At 42.1% G+C, this 27,096-nt stretch overlaps 1 protein-coding gene across 1 annotated transcript in view; it reads left to right on the top strand.

Annotated features, from left to right (window-relative positions):
- The window catches only part of LOC133130981 (Wilms tumor protein 1-interacting protein homolog), a 33,613-nt gene extending 15,147 nt beyond the window's left edge, over positions 1 to 18,466 (top strand). Inside the window, exons 3-8 of the mRNA XM_061246008.1 lie at positions 10,076 to 10,143; positions 12,728 to 12,790; positions 13,401 to 13,531; positions 14,265 to 14,316; positions 14,437 to 14,505; positions 15,928 to 18,466. Coding sequence (XP_061101992.1) covers positions 10,076 to 10,143; positions 12,728 to 12,790; positions 13,401 to 13,531; positions 14,265 to 14,316; positions 14,437 to 14,505; positions 15,928 to 16,080 — 536 coding nt within the window. The 3' untranslated portion in view covers positions 16,081 to 18,466. The remainder of the gene's footprint in view (positions 1 to 10,075; positions 10,144 to 12,727; positions 12,791 to 13,400; positions 13,532 to 14,264; positions 14,317 to 14,436; positions 14,506 to 15,927) is intronic.
- Positions 18,467 to 27,096: the final 8,630 nt, after the last annotated feature.

Genomic DNA, 27,096 nt, shown 5'->3' with positions numbered 1-27,096 from the left:
GGATTGTGTGGGGATGGAAGTGTAGTGGCCAGCTTCTGTTCCCAGAGTGGCACTGCGCCAGAGTTCGACCGCTTCACGCTTCTCACTGGAGCAGGAATCAGGTGTCCTTTTTCTTTTCATTTCCTCCTCCCTCCAAGCCCTTCATCCCTCCTTTAATTTCATAAGCACCCTTCGCAGCGTCTCATTCTCTGCTTTAGCTGGCAAAACAGGGTGAAGGCACATCTGGATCAGAGGCCTAACATGACCAAACATGCGGAGTGTTGAGCATCAACTGAAACCAAATTGAGTTAGGTTCTTTGTAGATCGATATCGTTTGTGTTTTTAGTCAGCATCTGCAAGAAGTATTGGGTCAGTGTTATAGATTTATAGCAGAAAAGTAGCTTCTCAGGGATTAGGACTGTGTTTTGAATGGCTGTGTGTCAGAACTCAGACTTTGATTAGTATTTCATGGATTGCTGCCCCTAAACCAGTGCCAAATTACTTCAGCACCCAAATCCCTTTAAAAAGCTGCCAGGTATATTTTACTGGCCAAAATATTGACCATGTGTGGAAATGTACATGGGTCATTCTGTCAAAAAAGAGGTGTGGGAGCTTTTCTCAAACTTCGTGGAAATGTTCTTTATATATTCAATAAAGAACATCCAAAACAGTATCCAAAACGTCACTCAGGAGGGCTGACTTTGGGGTTTCGATTCAAATAGAGAATAACATTTTTTGTGTACTTCAAAATGTATAATAGGCCTACATATGTACAAACATTGTTGATACTGTAATGCATTTGCATGTTTTGATCACTTGAAACAGGACCTGAATTTAAATGTCAGCCAAATTATATGGTTGAGTGAGGCAAGACACCTTATAGAATGTTAAGTGTCTTTAACTTCACCCACTAAAATCGGGATAGTTTAATTCTCCAGTTAATAACTCAGTTAAAGTTTATAATCTGGTTTTAGAGCTAGCTGTGGTATTCCCTCATGCAGGTCAGCGTAGTTTGTTTGTATGACACAGATATGCCGGTGGACATTGTACTTTGACGGAACATCAGTAGATAGTGCTGATTGTAATGTTTGGCCCAAAAGGTAGACGCATATTGGCGATGTATGTGGTGTAATGAGAAACTGAAATTGCAGGGTTTGGTGTCCACTGAGCCTTCAGAGTGCTCTTCGGATCTAAATTACAGTTTAAAAGTACAGTTCTTTTTATTTTTAATAATCGATGACCAAATACCTATAGCATGTACTTTTCACCATAATTATACTTGGGGATGCACGTTTGCGTGAGTGCCAACCACAAAGTCATTTAGATAATAGCCTTCTGTCTGACCCTCTGCATGACTCTGTAGACAGTTGCATGACTTGCTTCCCACACCAGACACTACTTAATAGAAATATCCGAGGTTGTTCATAACACTGTTTCCTTCACCGACCACACCTGGCGCATGGGCTGCCCACCTGAAGGAGGTGAGACAGTATTATCCCCCCAGCCTGCGACTCCTAGCACTGCCCCGGCAAGGAAGGGGCGAGGGAGATGGGGTGTTTGCACAGGACACAAGGGGGGAAGGGGTGCAGGCCCGCACTCGTTCAAAAAATGGGAGGGGAATTCCCGTCTTCACAGACCTAAACTCAGTGACTCATCCTCAGCATCCCGACCACAACGTCTGCAGGTAACAGAGCCCTGTTTGTTCAGACAGAGTAGGGTGGATTCAGACCTGGCATTTTTTTTTTCTCTCTGTTTTTCTTAGGGAGGTTTTCTCCTTCGGGGTTCTTAAGTGAGGTCACCTCGTAAATGCACAACACTGATTTACAAACATTGATGGTTACGGTGAAAATAAAACGCATCGCTGAAACTGTAGACAGAACTAAGTGATTTACAGCTCCCCAAACTGTATTAATTTAAAAGAAACCACATTCGGGGTGCCTGAACCTAAACCTAAACCTTATTTCCATCATTAGGCCAGTCACACCCCCCCCCAGGGGCCACTAGATTTCCTGCCCTGGTTTTGCCTTCAGGTAACATCTGGGGGTGAGACAGTGGGGCCTTGTTTCCTGGAGCCTGCCCCACCATTCTGCAGGAGAACAGTCAATGCGATTGTGCCCGTGTCACCTGTGAACTCCTCCCCCGACTCACCTTCTCACTAACCCCAGAAAGCAAAGGCAGAATCTAGATGAGTCTAGAGGTTCAGGTTGAGAGACTTTTTGACATAAATTGACTAGGTTGACCCCAATATAGCTCTAGTTTTACCCGGAAATAGACTAGGCTACGTCCTAGTCGACTGGAAAACTTTCACAATACGACGAAATGTAGCCGCGTTTTCACCCGGAATTTCATAAACTTTTCACCGAAAAAAATGTTCGCGGGACTAACCTTCCGTGGTAGTGACAGCGAGCTACCGTGTCAATGTTTTTTCTTTTTTTAGTTTAATTTCCCTGTTTTATTTTCATAATTTCGGTATACATAATGTGTTGAAAATGCAAAATAATGAAATGCATGAATAAGCTTTTCCTCCTTTAATTTGCAATGAAATACTGAAGAAAAAGGAAAAAACTGTGCAAAATCTGAGGGTGAGGGTGCCAGCAGCCACATCATCATGCAGCCTGCTCCTGGCTGAAGCTATGCAGGTGTGGGCTTGGTTAGTACTTAGTGCTTTATCTTGTTGATATGACTGAATACAAATCTTTGGTGGAGAAAGACGATTTCTATCTCCCAGATAAACTCCCAGACAGACACTATTGTCCAATGCGTCATGATAGTTGCCTGGCAGAGGGTGCTTGCTAAATACGTGACAGTTGTGGGGCTTATAAACTCCGTATTCAGCATAGCTGTCCTCTGCTTCAAAAAGAGAGAGTTTGTTGCTTCCACACATAGTTTGGTTGCTGGAGCACTGAATGTGAGTTGAGCAGTCTCAGGATTCCAGCGCATTGGTCACGAGGGCATTTGCATGAAGGGCTTAAGATTTTTGGTTCATTTATTTGCTTAATTAGTGGTCCTCATATTGTAACCATTTTCAATTCCATTGTTGAAAGGATTTTCGCTGCTCTTATACACACCTCAAATTCCACAGAACGGTCTCTGCCAACCGTTTCACCTGGCAGCTTTCCAAGGTCGTCACTGGTGCCATGGCGACAAAGCCAACCGCTAAGGTAACGGTTAGACCGGCCTATCGGAGAGCGGTGGGCCCTTCATTGAGCTCTGTTCCGTATTATCTTCATAATTGTTTATCGCAGGCTTAGAATGTACTTGCTGTCTGGCCTCATGGGACACGTAAAGCAAAAGCATAAGTGTAGTGACAAATGCCTGGTCCAGAACTGAATCGTTTGCTGTGCCCAAGCCAGTAGTCCCTTGGGGTGGCGTTTCAGCTGCCTGCGTTTCCCTCTGTTGTACGCGGGCGTCTCCTTCATTAGGTGCCTGAGATCCACGTGTTCTAGCCGCACAAGATGTTCAGACCTCCACCACAGCGACGAAAACAAACATCAGACAACGTGATGTAGGTTGAGAATAAACAGAGGCTGTCTGCCTGCCTGCTGCTCTGAACTGCACCATACTGTAGTGGATGGAGCTTCAGAGTGTAATTGGGATTTTGGTCATTGCTTTATTCCATGGTCACAGAATTTAATTGGGATTTTGGTTGTTGTTTTTGGCCATTGTCACAGAATGTAATTGGGATTTTGGTTGTTGTTTTAGTCCATTGTCACAGAGTGTAATTGGGATTAATGTAATGTAATGTAATGTAATGTAATGTAATGTAATGCCCGTTGTTTTAGTCACAGAAGGGAATTTCAGTGAATGACTCAAATTCAGTGATGTTTTAGGAGACCTGGGAGACTGTTGGTCTGTGTGGTTTTTTTTTTAATTGGAGAAGAGGTTTTACTGTTTTCCCAAGGGGTTTGCCAAAAATAATTTCCAGGAAACCATGGTTTCAGCGTGTTTATTGTGGGACACGAATGGGTCACATGGATTCTGAGAATTTAAGATTGGATCAGCATAATTTCACTCAGTAATTTCAATGTTTTTATTTATTTATTTATTCCCCCCGTTTTGGGTCCATTCTGGTTTCGTGTTTCTTTCGTACATGGTGTGAGGGACACAGTCGGTGGGGATTGGTCATCCAGTATTCTTTAGAGGAATTAAATAACTCCAAACTTTCTAAAATGTAATTTTTGGTCTCCAGGTCTGAGATCAAACTGCAGTGTGGTTGGAGGATATGTTTACTGATAATAGAGATCACAGAGATTCCACAAACAACAAGTAACCAATGGCAACCATACATTGTGGCAGCACATACACAACAACTGAACAGCAACAACTTGGGCTTGCTGGATAGGCTACCTACTGGCACATGCTAAGATAACCTAATTATGCCCTGCACCAGATAGCAGGCTAGGTATAACTATCTGGAATCTCTGCTAAAACATTTGCCCGTAGGTAGCTAGTTAGATAGATAAAGCTTACATTTTGATAAAATGAATGGAAAGCAGTTGGGCATGTTTATATATTTCAAAAAGCCCAGCTAATTTAGCAAAATGTTTGTTTACAACAGAAAAAAATGTGTTTACAACGGAAAAAAAAACAAGCACTGCTAATAATCTTCCATATTCCACCAGGCAACATTCTGGCAACATGTTTAGGTCAAAGAGAGTGCATTGATCTGTTTTGGTTTTCTACATCAGTCTACCAATTGGAATTTGGAATGGCTTGGTTACAGGGTTCAGCCTATCACTTGCGTCATGCGTGAAAAGGCCTGGTTGTAGGTTCCACTGCAGAATTTCTGTGGGTTTCTCCATGGACATATTTAGTTACAGGTTCTTGGGGCTGTAGTACCTCATCCATGTCCACAGACAGTGTGCTCTGAAAGTCTTGAATTTTTGTGTTTTTGGGGCAGCAGTGTTATCTGCAATAAAGACTGTTTATAGTGCTTCTGAGCAGTGTTGTGTCACTTTATAAGAACTGAAAATGGCTGTTTAAGAACATGGAGACGATGGCTTAAAAAACAAGCAGCAGTTAGCATTTGGAAGTGTAATTCATCTAGCCTTTTCAATTAATGCTAAAATTGCTTGCTGCTGATGTTTTGGGGAACTAGAATTTTTATTTTCTTTACAAAAGATAGATTTTTGGGGGAAATAAACATCACTGTCTCCTGAGTATTATGCAACGGTATGAAACTTTCCCTTGAGACTCCATGTGTGTTTATATAACATTTTTTATGAAACAGTCAGAGGATATTTTAGAATCGTAGCAATACAAGAATCTTCGCAGCATCAAAACAAGGAAACTGGCTGTTTTTGAAGGACCTCCAGGCTTATTTTATCCTTGGAAATACCCAGCAAGTTTATTTTCATTCAGTTATCAAGTGGCATCCTCAGAGAATGTTGCAAAACACTAAACGGGAGTTGGAACATTCAAGAAACTCCACTTTAATGTGAAAATATTCACATAAGGCACGGCCCTTATTTATGACCACGTTAATGGTTGAAAAATACTGCGAGAATAATAATTGAGTAGTCAATGAAAAATGAAAGCAACATTTGAAAGTTCACCCAAATAGAAGCCAGTAAATAATAAAAAAGAAAATCAATAAGTAAACGACAATAAAAATGGTTGAAAACCAATAGTAGACATGAACACAGAGGAAGAGCAAATGTAAGTGGCAGAAGAAGAAATTTCAGTTAATAGGAAGATCATAGACAAGTGAGTAGATAGGTGCTGTAGTGTGATGTCACATGATGAAAGGGACTACAGAAAATTAGCTCATTAGCTAATGTGGAAACTGAAATGTTGATTGACGTGCACTGTCCCTGGTAAATACATAAATAAAGAAATAAATAAACATGGTACTGGTGTATAAAATCAACTTCGTTAGCAAGTCCAGGTAAAGTAATCAGGTCCCCTGAAGCGACAGGTAGGACCGGGACGTGGAGGTCCAGAGCCGGGCTGAGGGCCGCCATCGCTTTGGGACAAAGAGGAGGGTGGAGATTCCCGTTGCGGAGGCTCCAGACCCCTCCCCTCTCTGAGCCGAGCTCCTGGGCGGGGAGGGGGGGGGGCGATGAATAGGACAAGCCAGTGACCTCAGGCAGAAAGAATGTCCCTGTTTGCACAGGCCTCCTGGTCCTTTAGGAACAGACCACAGTCCGAGCAGGAGGGGGGGCGGGGGCGGGGGGGGGGGGGGGGGGGGGGGGAGACCTGCTTTGTGTTTACCTTCCAGCTCCGCAGCACGTACACTCCGGCTGTTATAGGTGGGTCCAGCGCATGGAATGCACCATGTACAGGCAGAACTTTGTGAGATTACGGATGTTGTCTGTAGTGAGTGTAAACAGCAGGTGACTTCACCAGGTCCTTTAATGCTTCATATTACACTGCCTGCAGCACAAGACTCAAAAGGCAATGGCTTCCACCACCTTGTTTTATACAGATGCAAGTAGCATTTTCCAGCCCAGAACATTGAAGCTTAAAGGGTTTTCTGGCTTCACAGTAAGAACATGATTTGTGTGAAATGCGAGCACATGCAAGCACATTATTTCGAGAGCAAGAGGTGAAAACAATTATTTCCCATCCTGTAAAACCTGGTGGGTAAGTGTGAAGCTGTAGATTTTTGGGATGTGTGTCTGTAAAGCCAGTGTAATGTAATTATGCTGCATAATTAGCTCTATATACATTTAAATCCATATTCATTGGTGAACATTGGATTTTAATCCTTGGGATTTGCAGTAGAATTGTTTTATAAAGGCCTATATTCCTTGATTGTGATGATGCCAGTTTGTGGTAAGAAGGTAAGATTCGCACGTTTTTGCCACAGAATTAGGTTAATCCAAATAGTTAAATTATTTCCAATGTGTTTTATATTGTTGCTGTTTGGTGCTATTTTTGTTGCAATATTAGAAAAATGTTGTATGTTGAATATATATAACTATCCCTGTGTATGACATACAGGTAGTGAAGATCAGTTCAGTACCTGTTCATCTCCCTCATTTGGCAAACCCTCAAATATATGCAGTAAGCATTAGGTACAGTTTAGTGGTAGGAAAAGGCGAGCATTACTGAGCTGAATGGCCTGTTGTCCTCATTATTTATATTATGTTTTGTTATGTTATAGTATTTTCCACATAGAAAGAGTTTACTCGATGCACATTCTATTGTCCCAAATTGGCATGTCAGCACAACCGTCGTATCTTTTGACACCAATTTTAAAAAATTCACAATCCTGTAGAAGTGGGTCCTGCACAGAAATGTAAATACCACTAAGTGGTGCGTCCTCAAAACCAGCAGTGTTCAGTATGGTGCACCCTGTTGACTCATCCAAGGCTTTCAGGCGGCTGGACTGCCCCCATTCCATCACTCTCTGGTGCCCAAATCACGCGCCATGGAGGGCCGAGCGTGTTCTTCAGTATTCAGAGTGCTGAACATCAAGGTTGTTGGAGAATAAGGATTTTCCTCTTTATTTGGTGGTGTTTCCTTGGTTGTGAGACTTCCTAAGTCATTTAATCCTATGATGTGATATAGTTTGTTTTGACTTGTTGGTTGATACCAGTTTACTGTAGACCAGTGGTTCCCAAACTCAGTCCAGGAGTATCCCTGTGTATGCTTATTTTTGTTCCAACCACATTTGCAATCCAACTTTTAACAAGCTGTTTATTTTTTTTAATTAGGTGCTTTTCATGTTTAGTGGGACTACTTACCCTCTTAAACCACATTTTGTCAGATAGCTATGCATACCATAAAATCCCAATGCTCGTATTGTGCTTATTGTGCTATATTGCAAACAATGCATACATTTTACAGAAAAATTGCATAAAAAGTGGTATATTATTTTTAACTGATCAAATTAAAGATTTAAGGTGAATCAGTTGGCTTCATTGGTGAAAGTCTGGACACCTGGCTGCCAAATGTAACCATTTGGAAGATAATGAAAAGGCAAATGATAACAAGGCAAACCTGTATTGTGTTGATACATTTAAGGTAAAAAAGAAAAGAAACTCATGTTCAACCTCCTAAATTATGAGTCAATTAGTTAACCTCTTTCTTTCATTTGTTACCGTTTCTTATGTATTTACATTATGGGGCCATAAGCACAAGCCCATTTTATTCTTCATGCCATTGCAAAGGTATATCTGGCATAGCGTGGTTTAAGGTACATTATACATCTTAATGAAAAGCACCTAATTAAGAAAGATAAACAGCTTGTTAAAACTATTTGATGGCAATTGGGGTTGGAACAAAAACCTGCATACACTCCAGGACCAAGTTTTGACTGCAGTCTGAAAAAAAACAGAAAGCCAAAAATAGGGATATAAATTGGTTGAGAATCGCTCAAGGCATTTCATGATAAATTATACTTTCTTCTTTATGAATCAGTTATTAACGTTCATAAAACAAAATCAATGTACAGTTTGACCAGTATAAATGCTGAAATTATAGGTGTGGAAAGTACAGTGCTATAAATGATGCTTTTTACAGATTTATTTTCAATTCATGTTGGTACACAGCATCCTTCCAGAGGGTTCTTGAGGCTAAATCCATTGGTAGCAAAAAAGATCTTATTGTACTTTCTCAAAAGGCTCAGCCTGTAGTACTGTAGTCATATTTATTACAATTGCCAGGCTGGTCAGTGCATTCATATGACTCCCATTGGGGTGACCGAAGATGGATTTTAATGAGGCTAACTTTCACATCACATCTCTAGGAGAAAGAAAATCTCTTGCTAATGTTGCTGTGTGTAAGCTCTGCAGCAAGGAAAATGGAGGCAGAATTCAGTGAGTGCATCAGTTTCTGGAAGCGTTTCATTTTGTTAAGTCCATACGATGTGTAATTAAACATGTTGCAGTTAAAGTAACACTCGTCATTCTGCAGGTATGGTGGCATATTGCAGGGAAAGCGATCTGCTTGCTGGCACATCCCATTGGGTAGTGTTACTGTCAGGCTCTTCTGCTTTGGGAAAGTGGTGGTGTCAACGGTTATTAGTTCATGCATGGACCGTTATGACGGTTTCGAACAGAGACCCCCACTGCACTGTCATTGCTGACTTTGCAACTCAGCAAAGCTCAATTTGTCAACCTGTTATTATTGGTTAGTGTAGGGATATTATACTGTGCGTAATTTAAAAACCAGAGGAGATATCATCTTTCATGGTAAAATCTACATTTTAAAATTCTTTGTGGGACTGTCTTCCCGTATGCAATAGGACAGGACTACATAGCATATGCAAGTTGCAAAAGCACTACCATTTTTAAGCTGGGTCTTCTTCCCCATATAGTACTGATAAATGGCTTCACTATGCAGTACTGTATGTTTTTATTCATAACAGGCATAATATGTTTTAAACCCAGTATACTACTATTGTTATTAAATTCAATATTTTTCAAATATATATATTTTTTCCTTTGGCTTCCTGATGTTATTTGGGAAAAATGCAAATTTGCAAATGCAAATTTTGCATACAATCTTTCTTATTCAGCCCGTAACATTTACAAAAGTCTTAGTCACATTTAAGAAAATCATAAAGCAAAGATGCTTTCAAAGAACAGTTTGAAAATGAACAGTTAAATATTGAAAAATATACTATAAGAAACAGTGAACTACCTTTCGTTAAAAACTGAACCAAATCAATATTTGTTGTGACCCCCCCCTTCACCCTAAAGCTGCATCATTTCTCTTAGGTACAAAATAAGCTGGTAGTTTGTACCAGCTTTTTCTGCAGACCTTGGCTGTCTCGCTTGCTTCTGGCTATCCCGGTAAACCCAGACAGCCTTGATCAAGTTTTTATCTGGCAAAGATTTTAACACTTAATTGTTAGAAAATGAATGTTCGGAAATCCCAAATTGGCTCTTTTGTTACTGATTCACTGAAGCAGAAATATATATATGTATCTATAAAAATATCTCAGACTAAATTTATATTTATATATAAAATTAGGGTGCTTAATTATTGGGTGGGTAGTGCTGTATATATGGGGAGTTGTATATTTTACCCACAAGTCAAGTGATGCTCTTCATCCTATCCCTTTTTCACTGTTCTGAATATATCACCTTAACTGTGGGCTGATGTGTTGCTTTGTCACTGACCTGTCACCTTCTGTCTTTTCCAGGGAGAAGGCTGAGAGGGAAAGCGTTCTACAATGTCAACGGCAAGGTCTACTGTGAAGAGGATTTTTTGGTGAGTGGTTTAATTGTTCAGCGTCAGTGTCTGCGTGGGGGACCTTGGCAGATGGAGCGGAGCAGCCAGTATCGACGTCTCTCCAGCCCGCTTCCTCCGAAGCTACGCCAATGTCACGAAACAGAAACAGATGTTCGCGCACCGCTACTGAATATTAATCGGAGCCGAGTGCCAAGCGTTTAAACCCCGGACTCCCACGAGGGGCGAAACGACCTCATTACTCTCGAGGAGCACTAATGATGAGACCCCACTGGGGAGAGGTCTGAGCAGCAGTGGGTCTCAGAGTCACGTTTCCTCCGCTGCGTTTCGCTCAGCGGGAGAGCCAACTAGAATTAATCAAGAAGCAGGAACGGGCATGCCGAGTTCTGCTGAGGATTTCACATAGAGAAAGTCCACTTCCATGTATGAGAAATGTCAACCCCCGAGCTATCATACAAAGTTTTAATACACCAACCGCATTCATCATTATTCATCACAACAGTTCTACTTGGCAGCACTTGATTTGGAAAAAAAATCATTGAAAATTTAGCCTGAGATTTTAAAATGCTAGGTGGTGCCGTTTCCCTGTTATTTACTGCTTTTAGAGCACAAAGTTCAAAGCACATTTCTCGCTGAGTGTATCTAACATTACTCCCCTGTGAATAGCATAGCTCTTTTTTTCCTCTGCTGGAAAATTCAAATAATTGGGAACACAGAGTGCCTTCCAACAGGTGATGTACAAACGATTTCACAAGAAATGAGTCAGTGAACCGAAGTTGTTGATGAATTAACACAATTTGTGAAGAAACAGATTTTTAAACACCATGTGTGTGTGTGTCTGTGAGGAAGAGGAATTGATTAACGAAAGCTTTCTGCAGAAGCCTGCTGGCAACTGTATCTGAAAGCTCATTCTTTCTTGTTCAGTTCATTTATAATGAGCCTTGCCTGAACACGATTCTGAGAGTTTGAAGAATTGCAGTGGAGTCCGTCGTTGGGATGTTCTCAGCAAGCCGTTATGTAATGGCCTCTGTTATGAAATCATCCCACACAGGAACGTAGACAGGGTCCAAGGTCAGTGCCCATTAACAGTGCTGTTTACACATGGACACTGCACAGTTACAGGGAGTACTGGTCACTCACTGTGAGGATTGAAAATCACTTACTCTACCGTTAAAATGTACTGACCATCACAGCACCCACCATAAACATGCAGCTCGTGCTGGGTTTTCCTTTGATCAAATTTGGTTCAGTAGGACCATGGATGAGGACATATGGCCATTATGAGTAACACGTCTCTGCTCGTAGACATAGTGCGCAGTCTCTGTTCTTCCTTGACCTGAAGATTATGCATCTCGTGTTCATCGCGATCGTATAGCAATAGCCTGTGGCTTGCCACTGCAGACCTTCTGGCTGGCATAGATGTTCCATTCGACCTGCTGGTTTCAAGTGTGATGCCTGTGTGAACTATTTTGAAATTATCTTAATTAACGTAATGACCAGCCTTTTTCACCTTATTCAGCAGGTTGGTGGTATGAATATACCCTCTGAGATTGAGGCAGTCCTGAGAATGGCATGGCAGTCAAAAAAACCTTGACTATCAATGCAGAATACTAGGTTATGTCAATTGTTTATTGGAGAAAAAGAGTTTAATATAATCGCTGAAATTCCCATGTTTCTTGTCAGCACTGTCATATTAACATCTTAAATATAGCCTCCCAAAGATTTACAAGTTTGAGAGGTACATTTGAATGTGGTGATTGAAATTGTCTTCAGAAACCCCTCGTATCGACATGCTCGATAGTCAGTAGATTGTGCCAAGTGATAGGTCTGAAAGTTTTTTGAAGAAAAGGGTTACCTTGACACCAAGGACAATCCAAGGAGCCACAGGGGTTGCTTGGTTTTGTTTTCCAAGAATGCAGGCACCGTAACTGTGTAACCTGCAGCTCTGTGAAGTACTAAGAAACAAGGAAAACTGGCCAAGTCCATGCCTCTCCAGGACCAGGACTGGCCACACTTGACTGAAGACATCCAGCTCATTTCTAGAGAAGATAGGCAAAAATCAAAACTGGAGATGACTGCTCTTTGCCTGCTGAAGACTTGCCGTTGGTAAGGTCAGCCATCCCCGATTCCCCAATCTCCAAGAGGCAGGCAGATGGTGTGTATTGGCTGCATCTAATCAACTAGTGCAGCTAACAGCCAGCTGGTCCCCCTTGACCCTAAGGTCACCCACCACAGATGGCCTTCGTCCGAGGCCTGTGCCTTGGGGACCCTTGAGGATGAGACCCTAAAGATACGCTTTCTCATCTGTTTACATGTGGCAGGAAGCAAACGTGTTCAGTTCCTTTGTTCCTTTGTTTGACACCAGAGAAGATACAATGATTCTCCCCTTCATCATATGGCTGAGAAAAATTTGAAGTCTCCTGATTGAAAAGGGAGCACTTGCGCCCACTATAGACAGCATGCTGTAATTGGTCTTGCCATATGTGGTGGTGCCAAGTAAATATGTGAATTCTTTCAGTTTTTCCTGCTGGGCTACAGTTAGAAGAACCATCCATACTGAATTGGTAATGTTTTAACACTGAATTCCTCCATTTCTTTTTTGCAGTATTCTGGGTTCCAGCAAACAGCAGAGAAGTGTTTTGTGTGTGGTCATCTCATCATGGAAATGGTAATTGTATTTTTCAGTGAATTGATTGTCAGTTAATTCCAACTTCTTTCAGCTGAGCATATCCCTGGTGTGTTTTTTTTACTTTACTTTTTTGAGCCAGGCTGCTTTTAAGGGTAATTATACTTTTTTGCTGTAAAGATGTTTGTATGCCTACGTTGCAGTGAGACATTTTAATTGGTGCCATTATTTGAACATTATTTAGTAGAAAAAAACTGCTGCCCTATAACATTTCACAAATACTTTCTACATTCCACACTGGCACCACTACCATCATGAAGTCAGAATAACTCTTTGGTGGTACCCCTACGCCTTATAGATGTCACTGAAGATATGAAGTGGGAAAATTGTTGACAGCCACAAATTTGTCGTTTTACTTTTAAACGGATCATTTTCAAAGTCGGAAAGGCAGCTGTTACGGGTCAATACTGCTGGCACCTGATTGGTTAGAGAATACTATATGCAAATGAGATGGGCACACCTACTCCACCCACCCCAGGACGCATTTCAAAACTGTAGTCGGCAGAGCCAGGGTGAAACAGTGAGAGTAAAGCTCCTGTCTTAGGGCTCTAACTCTCTGTTTGTCTGTTTGTCCCTCCCTGGCTGTGTGCAGATACTGCAGGCTCTGGGCAAGTCCTACCACCCTGGCTGCTTCCGCTGCGTGGTCTGCAATGACGGGCTAGACGGCGTGCCTTTCACCGTGGACGTGGAGAACAACATCTACTGTGTGAAAGACTACCACACGTACGGCCTGGAGTCTGCCCCTTTCCCACCTCTATCTGTACTGAATGTCCTTTAACCCATAGCCATAACCCATAGCCTATAGCCTAGTGCTGTGGTCACCAACCCTGGTCCTGGAGATCTACCACCCTGGAGGTTTTCATTTCAACCATATTTTGGCATGCCTGCGGATTAGCAGATCTCTAGCTCTTGAATGAGATGAGCTTTGTTAGGGTTGGAGTGAAAACCTACAGGATGGTAGATCTCTAGGAACAGGGTTGGTTACCACTGGCCTAGTGGCTAAGGTGATTGACTGGTACCTGGAAGTTTGGTGGTTTAAGCCCCAGTCACGATAAGATGAGTGCAGCTCTTGGGCCCTTGAGTGTGGCCCTTAACCCCCACAGTGCTCCTGGATTGGCCCCTGCTTAGTCAAATCGACTGTAAGTCGCTTTCGATAAAAATGTTGGCTAAATAACTGTAATGTAATGTAACAAGCAAGGGAAGTGGCTCTGAGAAGCAGAAGGAGACAAACTCCTCCACAAACCGTGTATACATTAATGTTCAGCAGCTGAAATACCACTCGGTGGTTAAAACGCAGGTGGAATTAGAGCTAATGTGTGTTTATGTGAATGAACCAGCGCTTCGGGGGCCGTAATTACCGAGCAGTGTTACTGCAGCGCATTAGCCGCCCGGGCTCAAGGCTCTGTTTGTGTCGATCGAGTCGAGCTTGTTCTGACGCATGCGTTCTGTCTCGCAGAGTATTCGCTCCCAAATGTGCCTCCTGCAACCAGCCCATCCTTCCCGCCCAGGTAATTTGCTGTTTACTGCGCCGTGCCTCTTGGCTGACGTCATGACTGCAGCCACAGGAGTGCGTTTCTCTCGATAGGGGTCCCCAGATTGTGTAATTGTGAGCGTGTGTCTCCCTGCAGGGCTCTGAGGAGACGATTAGGGTGGTGTCCATGGACAAGGACTACCATGTGGAGTGCTATCACTGTGAGGTGAGGAGAGAGGGCCGGTTTCCTGGTCTGTCTCGCCAGTCTCTGTTTCACACGGGCGGAATGATCTGTCTGCTACACTGCATCTGCCCAAAGCACACTGTGTCATTTTTATGTGTTTCTGTGTGTGTGTGTGTGTATGTGTGTGTGTTTGTGTGCGTGTGTCTGTCTGTCTGTCCATCCATCTGTCTGTCTGTCTGACTGACTGATTGACTGACTGAAAGCCTGAAAGTCTGAAAGTCTCTCCTTTGTTTTTCTGGTTCTACAGAAATGGTATTAATAATTGACCTGGCACATTCCTGTACCGAGCCCCTTGTGTTTTTGACACACCGCTGGGTTCCGCTGTTGTTGACTGCTTAGCTCCCAATGGAATCGTGTTGATCTCTCTTAACCCTTGGTGTTGGCAAAACAAACATTACAATGTCATTCTTTGTTTTCATTTGCATGAAGACTGTTTAGTAGTTCACTACAAACCATAAATATTAATTAATGCTTGTACCTACTCTGTCGGTCACAGTAGAATGTGATTTCATGGGTATTCCTGTTGTGGAAACTGAAAACAGACGCTTCTTTCCCTTGGACATTTGCGCTAGGCTAGCATCTCCAGCTCTTGCTATCATTTCCCACCAGAAGCAGTCTCTGTGCAGTAGGCATTGTACAACGGGATCTGACCTTAGCTTAAATTAATTCAGCAGAAACCCTTCAGGCCCATCCACACCAAGAACAATAACTATAACGATAACAAAAAATGTTGTTTTAAAAATAGTTCAAACTCAAGTGGATGGAGGAACCCCACCACTACTACAACAACAACATTGACAAACAATATGGTTGGGATCTCTTTCAGAGCAATTTTCTCCAGCTGCATGAACGATAAAACACTGACAGCCAATCAAAACCCAACCGAATTTACAGGGTGTCGCATGCAGAACGGCAGATGACATAGCCAAGAGACTATTTACAGAATGTTATCGTAGGAAGGATGCTCACATCGTTATGGTTATAGCTATCGTCGTCGTTATTGTTCTTGGTGTGGAAGGGCCCAGAGTGACTTGCAGTGTGGGTGGTGGGGGGTGGACTCTTGCTATCATTTCCTACCAGATGCATTCTCCAAGCCCTGTGCAGTAGGCATCCAACCTTACCTCACGTTAATTCAGCGGATGCCCTTACCCAGAGTGCCTTGCAGTGTCGGATGGTGTGGGTGGTCAAGGTGGACTCTTGTGAACACCCTTACCCAGAGTGCCTTGCGGTGTAGGATGGTGTGGGTGGTCAGGGTGGACTCTTGTGAACACCCTTACCCAGAGTGCCTTGCGGTGTAGGATGGTGTGGGTGGTCAGGGTGGACTCTTGTGAACACCCTTACCCAGAGTGCCTTGCGGTGTAGGAGCCGGCGGTCTGAGCTCCGCTCTCTGCTCCCGTTCCGCAGGACTGTGAGCTGCAGCTGAATGACGAGGAGGGCCACCGGTGCTACCCCCTGGAGGGCCGGCTCCTGTGTCACGGCTGCCACCTCCGCAGGCTCAAAGCCCAGACGCCCTCGCAGCCGGCGGCCGGGTGCCCCCTGCACGTCACCGAGCTGTGAGCGCCCTGGGCACGCCGGGCGCGGCGGGACCGAGGACCAGCGGCGGAGACGGACAAACAGAGAGGCTCCTGGGAGCCGTCTCTGTCCAACGGGACTCCGCTAACCTCTGGAGGTGGGGAGGACATTGAATTGACTCACGCTGCTAGGACGGTGTGCAGCAAAGCGGGGAAAGGGGAATGTCTCTCCTTTGTTTTTCCAGTACATTTCAGCGTAAGAGAGTAAAAGTGGCCCCGTCTATAGCCCACGGGGCTGACCAAGGCAGTGCCTACCCACAATGCCTGTGCAGAAGGAATATTCCCTATCTCCCATTGGCTCCTTCCACTGAAGATGTGCACCTACGAGGTGTTTACTGCTTTCCTGTGTAACTCACTGTAAACGATGCGCGACATGGCTCTGGTTAGCCATGTACGAAAAATGGTCTCAACTGCTCTCGCACAGAGGAGCTGCTAACACTGTAACTACGACGTAGCCGCACTTCAGGAACCTCGCACTTAGAGAACTGTTGTCCTATTCGCTCCCTCGTTGGGACACGGCAGTCCAACTACATTCCTATAGGCTATGCAAGGTGACTGCACGGCCCCCTGTGTGACTTTCCGACGACTTACAGCGGTTTGTGACCTAGCACCAACTGCTTAAGAGTGCGTTGCTGGCATTAATTAATTCCACGCATAATATCTCAACCAGCATCGATATTAGTTCAATGTGATTTCACAAGCAGTGTCTTAATAATTATAACAAGAATTAGATGTACATAGGTTGTCCTTTTTATATATAAAATATATATTTTGCTGAATCTTTTCCAGGAATTTAAACTTTTCCACTTTAAGAAACTAGAGATGTAGCTTATTTGCCTTGCTTAGTTTTTTGGTTGCACATGGAATCGGAGGACGGGGAGTATGTTCTAGGTGGGACATGTATTCCTGCGACTCATAGTCCTGATCAGTTGTACAGTATTGGTACAGGGCATGTTCCAGCCTTTGTCCTCTGATGGTGGTCCAGGAGGCGTCTTTTGCCATTTCAAACGACCCCCAGACCTCGCTTTTAATGTACTCGAGCCTCCGGAACGTCGAAGCGGTGAACACAGAGGGGGCACATGACTCATGGTCACCTGACCATAGCTTGACATCCCCTCGACCTTAAGCACACGCAGTGATAACGGAACGCAGTGATGTTGCGTGGCAGTAACTTTAGACTGGAGTGGAGTGGGGGGTGCGATGTGTCAGAGAGATGGTGACGCACAGCCGTGTATAGCGCAGCGTGAACTGGGAGTTTTAAAGAACCCAACAGCACTTTTTTCCTCCCTGAAAGCAGCAGGGGCCTCAGGCTCTTAAGTATTCAATCCCATATCGGTTTAAAATATGAATTCTGTCATGTTACATGTCTACCAATAGTCCTTTGTTCCTCCTAGAACAGTTCACAGCACCCCAGCTGTTAGAGCCCAACCGCGATAAGCGCTCACTGACCTGCTGCTCTGAATCTCAAGCCTACTCAGAACCGGTGTTTCTTAGTACTACTGAACCGAACAGAGACTGAAGCTATTGGAAAATAGAAGATGGCTGAGAATGTACTTAAACTTTATATATATAACTGACCCATTTCAAACCAGATGGCTAATCAGCACAAGTAATATGTTACCACTTGCAAGTGGGAAGCACAGTGTCTTTCTACTGTAAACTCCACATTTCCAAAGAACCCTCTAGCTCTCTCTGCTTTTAGTCTTTTTATACGGCGAGAGACTCTAATCTCTGTTATGCTTGCAACATTCCCAATGTATGTGATTCTTAAAGTGGGGGTTACTGAAGTACAATAAAGAAATGGTATGCTACCTATGTTTACCTGCAAGAGATTGAAAACGGAGAAGCTCCAAATAGAACATGTTCCATTCCAGGATAATTAATTTTCTTTTGCAATAATTTGACCCCCTGTTGTATGCCAGCTAATTAGTTTGCCTGCACAAAACACCCAAGCTAGTATAGCTACACATTCTGTTAAATCTTTTTCTCCTGCAAGCAATTCTCGATTAAGATGTGACTGCAAGAGGTGTCTATCGTTCAGTTTAATTCCTTAGATGGTTTATGAAAAGACAGGTTATGTAGATTTATTTATCCAAATATGAAAAGTCTAAAGTTATTTAATGTATTAAAAGTCAGAAGTGTCATTTAACCTTAGATGATATAATATTCTCCATTTTTTTCAGTAACGTGATCTTGTAGTTAACTTAAGCGATTTTAAGCGATTCTGTCATTACTGGTTAAAGATGCACAATGTGCTGTCAGTCATGTAAGTGGCCTGCTGGGTATTTTTAAAGTATTTGTTTTGGGGTTTTTTTGTTTTTTTTTTTGTTTCCAGAACCAGGTCAGAGCTCACAACTGAAAATAAAGAAAATAAAAACCTGTTGTCTTAGTAATTTAAATGACCGTTTCATCTTATTTTGACATTGAAAAAACACTTGAACCTTATTGAACATGTTCAGTGAGGGACGTGCCTGAGCAGACCTCTAGACTTCCCACAGTTCAGGGTTCGTTATTTATTTGTTTTAGATTGAACCTAGCTGTTGGAAAATATTTATCCTAAGAACAGAATCATTATCCAAGAATGATATTCCAAAAACAGGCAGTTTTCATTATGGACTAAAATTACATTCTGGGATGCAAACAGCACACCATAAGACCGCCTCAATCTGCTCAAAAGATAGCCATGGTGCTTAAACTAGACACTGCACTACAACACGAGTAATGACACAGCTAATTATGAGTTCTGTTGCAATACCACAAATCAGTCTTATTTAAAATGCTTCAGGCATTTGTGTGTTTATTTGTCTGTGGGAGTGATAATTGGGTAACTGGGTAATTGCAAGATTGGTCCAAATGGCCCAAAAGTTTTCTGCAGAGGAGTCAGACACTGAATACTGAATATATAACCTCATCCTCCCTCAGTGCGTTACATTAAACAGTTCAAGGAGCAGCCTGGTCTTCTCATGTTTCATTTCTCCTGTCATAATTAGATTCTTGAAAATGGAATTCAATGATCTTTTTGGCAGTTGTGTGAATAGGGGCCCTGTTGGTTTCTTTGGTGTTACTAGGGTATTAACTAATTTAGGAGTGGATTAAAGGATTGTAGAAATAATTAGACAGAGGAAGGACAACTGAAATGAACATTATAAAATGGATAGTTCTGGTTCTGCATGCTGATTGCTAAACCATTGATAAAGAATGACTAATGTAGCACAGCTTAATAGAAATATCACACATACAGTAATTTTATCTCTATTGTACCTTAAAGTTTCCTATTTAAAATGGCGTTCTTGTACTTTTCGGAGGCTTTATAATGATTTATTTGGATGGAAAAGCAATCTGGAATGCCAATAGAGAGCATCCAGCCCTGCTGGGGATATCACACGAGAGGCTCCGACGTGGGCTCAGAGCGTTGCAGCGTCTTTGCTCTCATTGTTTCAGGGAGACGCAGTTTTACTTTTTCCATAACATGCCTTCGCTGTTAAAAAAAGGTCGGTGTTTAAGTGAGGTGTGGTCATGGTAATTGTCAGCGTATTGCTGTTTCGATGCAGTTGGAAGTGTGTGCATTATAACCAACCAAAACCTGGTCGTAAGTCATGTCGCGGGTTCATTGCTATTTTAACAGTGTAATATTAGTAATGCGTCTACACAGACTACTGCACAACATGCGTGCACCCTCCTGTCTGTTACACATGCAGGGACACAAATAAATATGGATAAAACAATTTTACAAGATTACAATGTGAAAGATTATTGTGTATTTCTATCAAAAATAATAAAAATACAATGTCATATTGGATGGTCATAAAACTGATCCAATTTAGATCGTAATAATGAGCAATTCTGGGACAATCTATTCATTATGGTTTCTTTTCAGTTTATCACAGTTGCCATTTACTGTACATTCTTCAAGTACAGGTACTGGCCATAAAATACCTCCGTGGATACACATAAATGTGAGAGCTCTTCTTTTCTATGCTCTATAGATATTTGCTTGACATTGTTTCAGATACAAGCAATGACTTCTCCAGTCGTAAGCATTTTTTCTGTATTTTGTTTTTAAGGGTGCAGCATTGAAATTAGTCTACACAATTCTGCCTATACATCCTCAACAATTTTCTGTATTTGTGGCACCTTTCTTCAGTGTGGTTTGGCTTCAAGCTGTGTAACGCGATAATAAAGGTTTTTCCTGTGGGGCAGTAACTGAGATGCAGCTATACCTTTTCTAGCTCACAAATATCAAGAGTGTCTCCTGAAAAACTTTTTTCAACGAATGGCAGGTCCAGAAATGCTATTTCCTGAGAACTCCTGGAGTCGGTGAAACGAAGAGAAAGTGGTGAGTATGTGATTAGGCTGCCCTGTGAGTCAGGAATCTGGGGTGATTGGTCCAGAAGCAGCCTCTGGGGAACGTGCACAATGTAGTACACAAAGGAAAGAATCGCTTGAAGAACAGAGATCGGCTCTTCTCCACAAGAAGCCATTACATCTGAATACCTGAATCTCATAACACCTGAGTCTATCACAGTCTATGAATACAATTAATTAATTTAAATTTGTGTTAAAACAATAATGAATTGAGTCATTTACTTGTGATTAGTAAAATATTTATGCAGATTGTTGGTGTTTTACAACAAAAAAAAATATCAGAAGCAACAAACCTTATGGTTTAATCCTAAATTTGAGTAAAATAAAGTCAAACTAAGTTTATTGGTTGTTGAGCCAATGAACTTTTAAAACAGCTGCATAAGTGTAGAAACTGTAGAAAACACATCTGTGTAGAAAAATACAAAAGGACTAAAAGGAACATAACATCAAGAATACAGTTACGAGTGTCTTGACTGCTCAGCAAGAATGAAGCCTTAGATCAATTTCATGGTATCACTTTGACAAGGTCACTTAAAATATGCCCCTCACCGGCCTAGAAGTTCTGCACCTCAGTATCGGGTATGCCCGAAGACATTCTTAGCTATTTGAGAAATCCCATTAAGTAAAGAAAAAAGCTGCCTTTACCAGACCTGACGAATGACAGGCTGGGGTAATTTCATTAGCCTCAGGCTTCCAGCGGCCTGTAGATCCTCAACATCACTTATCCGCTCTTCAGTGCCTGGCTCTTACACACCGTGTGCGCCCTTTTTATACCCTTTTTAGAAATTACTTTAATATTTGCAATACTATTTTTATTGCTTGTAAATCTTGTTAGTACTTAGTAAGCTACAAAGCAGATTAGCTCTTCCCAGCAAAATGTCAGGCACCCACAGTTGCAGTGACATTGAGTATGACTGTCCTATCACTGCTAAGGTTTTTAGGCAGTACTGTGTGGGAAATGGGCATTAATGGTTTAGGGAATTAAAAAATTAAATTGTTATTTTTATCAGCTAACCGCCATAGGAAATGGGGCCCAGAGTATTTTTGGAATGAATAAAGCGGAACATGCCAATTATACTCATTACCAACTGAATATTGGGGTAAAAGAGTTTCCCACACAATGCTCACATATCCTGGGTACTGAGTTGGCTACAACCACAGCTGCATGGATAAAACCTGACTTTTTCAGCCTTTATTGAGTGTCTGCCTAAAAGCCAGATCACTGAGTGTCAAAGCCATTGAGTGTGGAAGTTCTCAGTACATGAGTATGCACAAGAACATCAGGCAGCTACATGGAGTAGAGTTTGTGCACTCAAAGCGCAAGCAGGAAATAGTGCTAATGCACGGATACTGACACTGTACACACTGGGTAACTGTGTCCTAAAGTAGGTAGCTAAGGTGACCCGTGAAAGAGAAACCTTTGGAAGAAGTTTTTCCGATCTGTAACTTTATTGTTGACCTATAAAAATAATGTTAGTAAGTTTACTTGTATTAACAGCAATAATAATGTATTATGAACCATACTCTGCAGTTAGTGCTGTATACAACATGTCACTATAGGTTTACAATAGGTTTATGCGACTTTTTATGGCTGATGAAATATTACAGCAATCAACCTTTAATGTAATCCAAAATATAGCAGTGTTCCCTCAGGGCAGCCTGTAGCGTAGTGGCTAAGGTACATGATTGGGACCTGACAGTTGGCGGTTCAAGCTGCAGTGTAGCCACGATAAGATCTGTACAGCTGTTGGGCCCTTAACCCTGCTGCCTGGGCACCGCATCATGGCTGCCTACTTTTCCCAAATAACCAGGATGGAGAGTACAAATTACCCCATGGGGTGTGAAGCTCTCACTAACGTTAACACTTTCTTTGTTTGTTTTCTATTGGCCACAATCATCCATTATTGTAAGAGTTTTAGTTGTTGAAAACAATATTGTAGCATTGCAGTCGCCCGAGTGGTTGTGGAATTGCAGTGAGGGATGAGCTTGTAAATTTAAGCCTTGTCTGCTATACTCTTGACCCTTGTTCAATCCTTGTCATGACGCCAGCAAACCATGTCATCTCGGAATCCTAGGGTAAAATAAATCGCCTCTTGAAACCCAGGTACATAGGTAATGGAGGAGATCAACATTCACTTAACCATACACTTTTATGACTGACATTGAAACCATTTGACCTAAATGACCATTAAGTGAAGTGTATGTTACTCTAAGCCATTAAGTGACGAACCCCAGATTCCAGATTCCAGGTGTAAGAAGGTGCCAGGAGATGGTGCGGCATCCTTGTCAATACTTAAGCCAACAGGGAACAGGATGTGTAAAAAAAGGATTCTCAAAAACACAACTTCATGTGAGCTCTTCCAGACTGGTATTCTTAAGAGGAGGAGCTGCAATAAAGGAATAAAGGGCGTTCGGGATTGGCCGTTCTATAGAGATGTTGGCAAAAAGAACACGGGGGAATGCAGCTGAATAAACACAGAGTTGCTTGTCAACTTGGACGTGCCAAAAACCGAAGGACCAATCGAGGCCCGCAGCTGTCCGGTCGGTGGGTTTTCAGAAACGAGCAGAGCCCTTGCTGGAAAAAAAAGAGCTGATTATCAGGAAGGTCAAAAAGGCCCAACCTTTTCCCGAAGCCAGCGTGCCTGACAATGTCATAGCCACCCCTGGCACGGCAACAGACACAGTCAGGGACCACCCAGAATTATCGTTCCCCAGGGGGCAGGTTTAAGAGCTGTACGATTACTCCCGCCCACCAACTTAAACTAACCTTTATATAACTTTAGCCGTAGCCGTGGGAAACCAAAGTTGGATCTGACTCAATGATTTCCCCTTTGCGACACATTTTATACGAGTGAAATTTTGAAGTATGCGGCGTCCAAGAAAAGTTGGCTCTATTCTGACAGCTGGGGCAGTTGGCATTTTGTTTCTGTGTTTTGAGCTACAAATATGGAAGATTGCGTGGAGTGCATTTATCATTCAACAGGCAAGTGGATGCTTCTGTTAGGCATATATAAATGTAAATATAGACTTTTAGGTCTGTACATGCAAGCAATATTATGTAACAGGGTAGCCTAGGATTCCCATTCACTCCTCAAGTAAACGTTTGTGACTGAGCAAAATAAGCATGATAATATGCTATACTTCATAAATGCACAGTATATCTTGGTATTAATTCAGCCTGCAGCTTATTACCTGTTATAGAATTCAGCACAAACACAATATGGCCCACTGGGTGATCTGACTCTAATGCATACATTGGCTTCATGCAGTAAGATGAAAACTCTTATAATGTTCGATTCTGCCAAAAAACACGAAAGGGATTATTCTAAGCCTATCAGGCCACATTCAGCTGCTGTAAAATTGGAGTCAAATTCTTTAATATAAAGAAGATCATATAAAGATTGATTCCTGGAGCTACCTTAATACCATATTGAGTTTGCAAATATGGATAGATGGATAATCAACAGATGTATAGCACAAATAATGACAAGAATGGAGGCCCTTTTACAAGTAAAACCCATTTTGTAAAATATTTCTTACCAAATTGGCCTTTAAATGAGTGCAGTCCTAGTGAGTGCAGTTTGGGGGAATTAAAAGTATTCCTCTGGTAAAAACAAACAGGGGACTGTGGACCCACTTTGACCACCATGGACACCTCTGTGAACTTGGAGACCCTCTCAGGAAGTGTTACGCTGGCGACGCCTGGCTCCTCAGCTCAAAAAATAGAATCCATACCGTTGCCATGGCAAGCACAGTGTCACGGATTCTGCAGACATCAGGGATATAGGCTTCCCAAAGATGGGCTCATGCTGACAGGTTTACTAATATAGCAAGAAAGTGGATTTAAGTGCCTTCAGTGCGAATCAACAGTTTGGAACATGATTAAGAGCACTGGTGAGCTCAGTAATCACAAAGGGCCTGATAAGCCAAGAAATACCTCTACAGTTGACCGAAGAATTCTCACCATAATGTAGAAAAAAAACAAAAACCTGCCCGACAGATCAGAAACACTCTTCAGCAGGCGTGTGACATGGGCAGGAGACATACAAAAATACTTGATGACCTCTGGATGTAGCCATAAACACAGGATGGCCAAGGTACAGCGTGCGAAGAAGTACCTAAAAGAGTCTGCAGAGTTCTGGAAAAAGGTCTTTTGGACAGATATTGCTCTCATCTGTTCACAGCATGGTTGTCTTTTTTGTAGAAAGGATTGGTTGGTGCCGTGCATGGCAGCCAATCGCCATTGGTGTGTGTGTGTGTGAGTGTGTGTATGAATGGGTGAATGAGAAGCATCAATTGTACAGCACTTTGGATAAAGGTGGTATATAAATGCCAACCATTTACCATTATAGAATTGATTTATAAGGGATTTGAAGGCGTATTAAAATAAAAGTGAGATTCATTTAACCTCTTACCCCCATCCCCTAAAAAATACAATCAATAATCACTCACTGTCTAACAAGGTGTGGAATGTTTTACCAAACATTGACTTAAGACATATCAGCACGATATAAAACCCTGCAATTTTAGGCCTTGTTTTTAAGAATTCCCCTCTGCACTAGTCAAAACTTGCCCCTTTTATAGACCTGGCAGCTGCAGTGCATTTGTCTATAAGTCCTCTGGGATATATATTTTTTTCTCTCCAAAATTTTTTACCCTTTCTTCAATATATAATCAGCATTTTTAAATGTGTTTCCTGGGTCTGAGTTTGGAATGTCAAAAAACAACTTGTGTCTGAACTCATGTGTTGTTGCCTGGCAACAAGAGTTCCTAGCCCAGCACCAGACTCTGAGGTCCTCAGTCTGTTCCTACGCTGCTGGATGTAGACTGGGCTGAGGAATTTGTAAAAAGCTACAGACATCTGTAAGACAGAAAGCACTGCATTGTGGAACACTTGGGCATATAGTCTGATAAAACTACCATTTAAATACGTATTTAACTTTGCTAACAAAAAAGTATGATAATCCAAGCAGTCCTGTAGGACAAAAAAGAGACCTTTTTTTCTGAAATACATCATTATCCTTTTGCTTGTGTTTCTGGTGTTTTTGGAGTTATTTTATATTACAAATTTGCAAGTAATGTATAATGCTTTCCATTATTATAAGCATATTGATCATACACTTAGATGTATGTGTCATTTGTAACAAACGAAGCATTAGACTGCAGTCATTTAACCTTTGCCCTTTTGTTCCAGTAAGATACTTTTTTCGTCCTTTTTGGGGGGTGGGGGAGTGCGCTGTCAGATTTAAGGCATTAGTGTCATCTAGTGGCATAGATACCACATTAATTACATTTGAGTGCTATTTGTGGAGATTTCTTTCAGTAAAAACTAAATCCAGTTTTTATTGATAAAAATCTAAATTGTATAATCTGAAGTCGATGTAAAAACTTGAGAGTTTGAAGGAGTACAGTATTTTACCCATTTTACTGAATGTTCTTGACAAAATGTTTGTTGTTATCCTATGCAAGGTACGGAGTATGAGTTCAACACACATTCTTTTCACTATCTTCTGTACATGTACAGTATGTAGTGATTAAATATTCTCTACCTCCCTCACAAGATCCATTTCAACTGGTGTGTGTGTGTGTGTGTGTGTGTGTGTGTGTGTGTGTGTGTGTGTGTGCGTGTATGTTAACTCCACGATTTATGTTGAAACTACTTACTTACTTATTTAGTGAAACTACACTCAGACTTTACAGCCTGCTTGGCCCTGAATCTGTTATGAGAAATGAAGCTCTGAAATGAAAAGCAATCGTATTTGTAATCTCGTATCGTTATGACGCACGGATCTCCATACAGTAGTGGTTGCTAAGTCGGTCAGGACGAGGGATGTTTTGGTCTCGTGATGTACGTGAGAGGTTCGTGGGAAAGCCCTGCAGTCCCTTGGCCACAGTCCCCCCCTCGCAGGAGAAGTGGAAACATAGTTCCTTCGCCCTCCTCCGGGACCCGCAGCGCAAACAGGCCCAGGGTCCGCCAGAGGCCACACATGGCCCCAATTTACCTCGGACACGGGAAAAGCACGACAAACGGCTGAGCGATGACCATAAATCACCCAGGGCGCAGAGCTTTCCAGTTTCTCCCGGCGCACTGTATACCGCGTGAGTCAGTACATATCGCGGCCTGAACCCAGATATGTTCATGTAAACAGGATATTTATATCACCCACTTGCATGTTCCTGGATATGCATTTTAATTCCATATGGATTTTGAAAAATACATTTTTAAATTCCAACAAACACTTTCGGTTAATGTGCACCTGAACCAGCATTGTGCTGATCTGTGACTAACAGCCCAAATAAACGATTGCACTGAAGCCTGATTATACCTTTGGAAAGGCTCTTGTTAATAATAGGTTCTTGCTATAAATGCTGTCATTTAAATATTTTCACAGTTAATTCTGTGCGGTGCATGACGCAGAGATTCGAATTTTAAAAATCCATCTATGTGAAGATGCTTTTACTGTCATGGCTCTGTATTAAACTCCATCTAGTGGTGGAATCCAAAACTACAACCAACATACGGTACAGTAATTCAGCTGCTGTTTGGCGATGTAGCACACACAAAAACTCACCGTGAATCCAGCTAGTCAAGGGCCAATCTACACCAACTTCAGTACGAATCACAGAACCGATGTAG

Source organism: Conger conger, chromosome 6 (genome assembly GCF_963514075.1).
Source record: "Conger conger chromosome 6, fConCon1.1, whole genome shotgun sequence".
NCBI lineage: Eukaryota > Metazoa > Chordata > Actinopteri > Anguilliformes > Congridae > Conger > Conger conger.
The sequence above is the reverse complement of the archived record's forward strand: the minus strand, read 5'-3'. Positions and strand labels throughout refer to the sequence as shown.